Raw genomic sequence first — 6,646 nt, 5'->3', positions numbered from 1 at the left:
GTCTTTAGGACAAAGATGTTTCTACTTTGATAAGTGTCCATTGGGATGGACATATCGGAAGTTTATTGGGAAATAAAGCTTCCGTTGCCAACGTAGTATTTTAGATTGATGACATCTTCTTAGACAATAAGGAGAATGCATAAATGAAAACAAAAAAAGGAAGTAGAAGTGGAGAGGATGTTCAGAAAATGAAATTGTCCGCGTTCCCTATTTAAGAGCCATGCTTCGAGGCCGTGCTCAGAGAACCTCGGCCCCGAGGTCCCCCAGCCGCCCAGCTCAGCCCGCCCAGCAGCCCCCTCGGCTTCCCCATGGCTCTCCTGCGCCCTCTGCTGACCGCCCTGGCGCTGCTCACCTGCCGCCCTGGAGGCTCTCTGGGCTGTGCCCTGCCTGGGAGCCACGCGCAGGTTAGCAGGGACAACTTGGTGCTCCTGGGCCAGATGCGGAGACTGTCCCCTTTCTTGTGCCTGCGGGCCAGAAAAGACTTCCGCTTCCCCCGGGAGGTGCTGGAGGGCGGCCAGCTCCGGGAGGCCCAGGCCGCCGCCGCCGTCCTGCGGGAGCTGCTCCAGCAGACCTTCAACCTGTTGCACACGGAGCGCTCCTCGGCGGCCTGGAGCCCCGCGCCGCTGCACGGACTCCGCTCTGGCCTCCACCGGCAGCTGGAAGCCCTGGACGCCTGCCTGGTGCAGGCCACGGGCGAGGGAGAGCGCGCCCCGGGGATGCACGGCCCTGCCCTGGCCATCAAGAGGTACTTCCAGGACATCCGCGTCTACCTGGAGGACCAGGGATACAGTGACTGCGCCTGGGAAATTGTCAGACTGGAAATCATGAGAGCCTTGTCCTCCTCGGCGACCTTGCACGACAGCTTGGCCATCAAGGATGGAGACCTGGGGTCACCTTGAAGTGATTCTCATTGCCTGACGTGCCACATCACCCTGCACTATGCCTGCTCACTTCAAGAGACTCTCACTGCAGCCTTCATTACAGAATTTATTGACTTTAATTCCACAAATATTTTGTGAGTAGTATTAAGCAAGAATATGTAAAAAAAAAAAAATCCGGCTTCAGGATCATCAGTCCTTAAGAGACGATTGCCCTGATGTTATTTATTTATTGTTTATTATTTATTTATTTATTTATTCATTCATTCATTCACTCTTTTGACTAATTTATATTTATATTTCCATATAAAGGTTTTTGTCTTTACATTGTGTTAAAATGTATAAAACGTATTCACCTTTTCATTTTATTAAATATGCATTTTGTCTTAATAAATTCTTATCAAAGACAACTTGTTGAGTCTCTTTATTCTTAAAACCTAAGTCCAGGGTGCCGGGTGATTCAGTCAGTTGGGTGCCCAACTTTCACTTGGGTGGTGATCTCACAGTTCATGAGTTTGAGCCCACAGTCGGGTTACTGATAAAGGCCCTACTCACTTTTCCACCTTCCCCCGCTTGATGAGAGAGCATCGCTCTCCCTCATCCCAAGCCGCACCATGGTGCCCTTCCCCCGGGTGCAAAACCTCTGTGACCCCAAACAGAGGGACAGTTCCAGAAGGCTTAGCTTTGGACAGATTTCCTTGACGCACAGCAGAGAAGGCTCTAGTAAGATGCTTATACTTTATCAGTGACCTCTCCTCTCTCCTGACAGTATTTTCCTTTCCACATATAAAAAGTGAGCATCAGATGTGCCTCATTTTCATCTTCTTCATCCCAGCCCTACAACCACCTGTAGGTATTTTTTTTTTTAATTTTTTTTTCAACGTTTTTAATTTATTTTTGGGACAGAGAGAGACAGAGCACGAACGGGGGAGGGGCAGAGAGAGAGGGAGACACAGAATCTGAAACAGGCTCCAGGCTCCGAGCCATCAGCCCAGAGCCTGACGCGGGGCTCGAACTCACGGACCGCGAGATCGTGACCTGGCTGAAGTCGGACGCTTAACCGACTGCGCCACCCAGGCGCCCCCACCTGTAGGTATTATCTTGCTTCTGTCATTCTGTTCATACCCAGACTATTTGAAGTTCTCTGCGGTGTCTGTTCCCACTTCGCGGTCAGGTCGTCCTGCCCTCACTGTAACGTGGCTTCAGCCTCCCTGTTCTCCTGAAACTGCTCGGCCCAGGTTTACACTAAACCACATCTTACTGAGGTCAGAGATTGCTGTCAGCCAGCCCTGGCTGCCATTTCCAAACATCTGAGCCCTTTGGGCACGCCTCCACTTTCAAGTCTGACCTCCATGTGGCTTCTGTGCCTCTACTATATTCTGCTTTTCTGCTCCTGCCCCGCTCTTTCCTTTGTTGACTATTTTCTCTCATCTTGGGGCAATCTGGGTGTTCCTCAAAATTCCATGCTGGGTGCCACACTCCTTCCTCTCTGCACATACAGACTCAACCTCCCAAATAGTTCCGAGTGTCATCTCTGAGATATGACTTCCAGGTGTGTGTCTTTGCCCAGAATCGTATCACGAGCATTAGTCATCATCTCCCAACTCTTATTTCTGTCTGCGCTCCTACAATATCTCCACTGATCATGTTCAGAATCGACCATCATGCATTTATTTGGCGAACTCCTACAGATCCTTGGATGCCAGCTTGGCAGATGCTTCTTGTAGAGTTTGCGCCCCTTTCATGCTCCTTTGTGCTCCCAGCGTCCTGTCCTTTCCCTGTCCTGGCCACAGAATGACGTTACTTGAAAGCTCAATGACCCAGAACCACCAGACTGGAAGCTCTGTGACAGCAGGCGGTGTGTCCACTATTTCGTCGTATCGGGCACCCACCGCAGCGCCCACGGATAGAAGATGTATTCACTACTTCGTTGTTGAAAGTGAAATTCCAAGATTCTGTAATATCTTTCACTTTGGTGTCTAGTTCATGCAATCGCTGAAATGGAATCAACAATCATCAGACATGATTTCTCCAAGAACCTTTTAAGTCCAGTGGACCAGCTCCAGCTGCTATAATCTGTCAGAGTGTCCACTCCACCTCCTTCATCATTGTAGGAAGGATTCCTACGTAATTACTTACTCCTTATGGTTAGCCTTCTCTGCCACAGTGTTCCAGTAAAGAAAATAATATTTTTGTTTTATTTCCCAACACACTCACCAACACAAGTGAATTACTGAGATACTTCAAAATATTTCTTTATGTGTCCTTGAAAGGAGTCAAACTGTTTATGTTCTCCTTGGATTTAAAGACACCTTAAGCATTTAAGCACACTTGGATCTCATTATGAGTAAGACATAACGTTGAAGCTAGATTTCATATCCCTGAAGCAAATGAACACAGACGACAAAACCGGTCATACAATAATATGACAAGTACATTTTGTAAATACAACACTTGTTGTGGATAAATGCATAAATTATAATTCTTAAACATGTAAAAATGTAGTGTCTATCCATTCCAAAGTAGAGTCCCCGTATTATTGAAAAAATGAAACTGTCAAAAATGACTGAGCACAGTTTACAGCTGAAGGCAAAAAAAAACGTCTTTGAATTGGGTGACTATTCACAAGTGGAAGCCACTTAGGCGTTGATGAGACTCAATTGTGGATGGTTGGCAAGACCCCATTTCCTGCGAAGCAAGGGATCCTGAGACCATGCTGTCACTCCTGGGATTCTGCCCCTATTCACCACTTGAGTACCTGTAAGCCATGTTCTTCCCCCAAGGGAGTGGACTGCTAAAAGGTCGGATTTTGCTTATACTACTTTGTGACAGCATCCTTAAGCCAGCTCCCTCCCCACCGGCCAGGCCCAGGGCAACAGCTCTCCCAGTAAAGCCTCCTCCTCTCCTCCCTTCCAAAGGTGGTCCCTTTTCTATATGGAGTCTTGCAGTTTTTGTCATTCAGACCTCCGGTTGATATCTTTGGTGTTCAGAATGATGTAATAACTATCTAGCTGTGTTTGAGGGACTAGACAAGCTAAGGGTCACCCTCTGCCATCTTAACTCCCAAGCTCAGTTGTGGAAGGTTGAGTCCGAGTCTCCTATCCAACTTCCCGGGTTTTCTGATGAGCTTATTAATACAGAGAAAGCACTTCTTGATTTCCGCTTCTGAATTTCCACTCTGACAACGTCCCCATCGTCGAATAGCCCCATCGTCCCATCGCCCCACCGTCCCATCGCCCATCGTCCCATCGTCCCATAGCCCCATCGTCCCATCGTCCCACCGCCCCATCGTCCATTGTCCCATCATCGCATCGCACCATCGTCGCATCGTCCCATCGCCCCATCGCCGCATCGCCCCATCGTCCCATCTTCCCATCGTCCCATCGTCCCATCGTCCCAATGCCCCATTGCCCCATCGTCCCATCGCCCCATCGCCCCATCGTCCCATCGACCCATCGTCCCATCGCCCCACCGTCCCATCGCCCCATCGCCCATTGTCCCATCGTCGCATCGCCCCATCGTCGCATAGCCCCACCGTCCCATCGCCCCATCGCCCATTGCCCCATCGTTGCATCGCCCCATCGTCCCATCGTCCCATCGCCCCATCGTCCCACCGCCTCATCGCCCATTGTCCCATCGTCGCATCGCCCCATGGTCGAATAGCCCCATCGTCCCATCGCCCCACCATCCCATCGCCCCATCGCCCATTGTCCCATCGTTGCATCGTCCCATCATCGCATAGCCCCATCGTCCCATCGTCCCATCGTCCCATCGCCTCACCGTCCCATCGCCTCACCGTCCCATTGCCCCATCGCGCATTGCCCCATCGTTGCATCGCCCCATCGTCGCATAGCCCCATCGTCCCATCGCCCCATCGTCCCATCGCCTCACCGTCCCATCGCCCCATCGCGCATTGCCCCATCGTTGCATCGCCACATCGTCCCATCGTCCCATCGCCCCATCGCCATTGTCCCATCGTCCCAATGCCCCATCGCCCCATCGTCCCATCGCCCCATCGCCCCATCGTCCCATCGTCCCATTCCCCCATCGTCCCATCGCCCCATCGCCCATTACCCCATCGTTGCATCGCCCCATCGTCGAATAGCCCCATCGTCCCACCGTCCCATCGCCCCATCGCCCATTGCCCCATCGTTGCATCGCCCCATCGTCCCATCGTCCCATCGCCCATCGTCCCATCGTCCCACCGCCCCATCGCCCATTGTCCCATCGTCGCATCGCCCCATCGTCGTATAGCCCCATCGTCCCATCGCCCCATCGTCCCATCGCCTCACCGTCCCATCGCCCCATGGCGCATTGCCCCATCGTTGCATCGCCACATCGTCCCATCGTCCCATCGTCCCATCGCCCCATCGTCCCATCGTCCCAATGCCCCATCGCCCCATCGTCCCATCGCCCCATCGCCACATCGTCGCATAGCCCCATCGTCCCATCGTCCCATCGCCCCATCGTCCCATCGCCCCATCGCCCATCGTCCCATCGTCGCATCGCCCCATTGTCGAATAGCCCCATCGTCCCATCGCCCCACCGTCCCATCGCCCCATCGCCCATTGCCCCATCGTTGCATCTCCCCATCGTCCCATCGTCCCATCGCCCCATCTTCCCACCGCCTCATCGCCCATTGTCCCATCGTCGCATCGCCCCATCGTCGAATAGCCCCATCGTCCCATCGCCCCACCGTCCCATCGCCCCATCGCCCATTGCCCCATCGTTGCATCGCCCCATCGTCCCATCGTCCCATCGCCCCATCGTCGCATAGCCCCATCGTCCCATCGTCCCATCGCCCCATCGTCCCATCGCCCCATCGCCCATCGTCCCATCGTCGCATTGCCCCATCGTCGAATAGCCCCATCGTCCCATCGCCCCACCGTCCCATCGCCCCATCGCCCATTGCCCCATCGTTGCATCGCCCCATCGCCCCATCGTCCCAATGCCCCATCGCCCCATCGCCCCATCGCCCCATCGCCCCATCGTCCCATTCCCCCATCGTCCCATCGTCCCATTCCCCCATCGTCCCATCGCCCCATCGCCCATTGTCCCATCGTCGCATCGCCCCATCGTCGAATAGCCCCATCGTCGAATAGCCCCATCGTCGAATAGCCCCATCGTCCCATCGCCCCACCGTCCCAATGCCCCATCGCCCCATCGCCCCATCGCCCCATCGCCCCATCGCCCCATCGTCCCATCATCCCATCGTCCCATCGTCCCATCCCCCCATCGTCCCATCGCCCCATCGCCCATTGTCCCATCGTCGCATCGCCCCGTCGTCGAATAGCCCCATCGTCGAATAGCCCCATCGTCGAATAGCCCCATCGTCCCATCGCCCCACCGTCCCATCGCCCCATCGCCCCATCGCCCATTGCCCCATCGTTGCATCGCCCCATCGTCCCATCGTCCCATTCCCCCATCGTCCCATCGCCCCATCGCCCATTGTCCCATCGTCGCATCGCCCCATCGTCGAAGAGCCCCATCGTCCCATCGCCCCACCGTCCCAATGCCCCATCGCCCCATCGCCCCATCGCCCCATCGCCCCATCGTCCCATCATCCCATCGTCCCATCGTCCCATTCCCCCATCGTCCCATCGCCCCATCGCCCATTGTCCCATCGTCGCATCGCCCCATCGTCGAATAGCCCCATCGTCGAATAGCCCCATCGTCGAATAGCCCCATCGTCCCATCGCCCCACCGTCCCATCGCCCCATCGCCCATCGCCCCATCGTCCCATCGCCCCATCGCCCCATCGTCCCAAT

General features: G+C 54.6%; 1 protein-coding gene across 1 annotated transcript; it reads left to right on the top strand.

The window, feature by feature from the left end:
- The first annotated feature begins 214 nt into the window (after positions 1 to 214).
- LOC122233154 (interferon omega-1-like) lies at positions 215 to 995 on the top strand. The gene has a single exon (XM_042964667.1). It carries the CDS (start codon positions 309 to 311, stop codon positions 897 to 899), a length of 591 nt encoding a protein of 196 aa, XP_042820601.1. The 5' UTR covers positions 215 to 308; the 3' UTR covers positions 900 to 995.
- Positions 996 to 6,646: the final 5,651 nt, after the last annotated feature.

The sequence above is a fragment of the Panthera tigris genome, chromosome D4 (genome assembly GCF_018350195.1).
Source record: "Panthera tigris isolate Pti1 chromosome D4, P.tigris_Pti1_mat1.1, whole genome shotgun sequence".
NCBI lineage: Eukaryota > Metazoa > Chordata > Mammalia > Carnivora > Felidae > Panthera > Panthera tigris.
This window is presented reverse-complemented; position numbering and strand designations above follow the sequence as displayed.

Bases quoted from the DNA above. Each gene is read 5' to 3' on its own strand.
- LOC122233154 (XM_042964667.1), top strand. From the start codon at position 309: ATGGCTCTCCTGCGCCCTCTGCTGACCGCCCTGGCGCTGCTCACCTGC.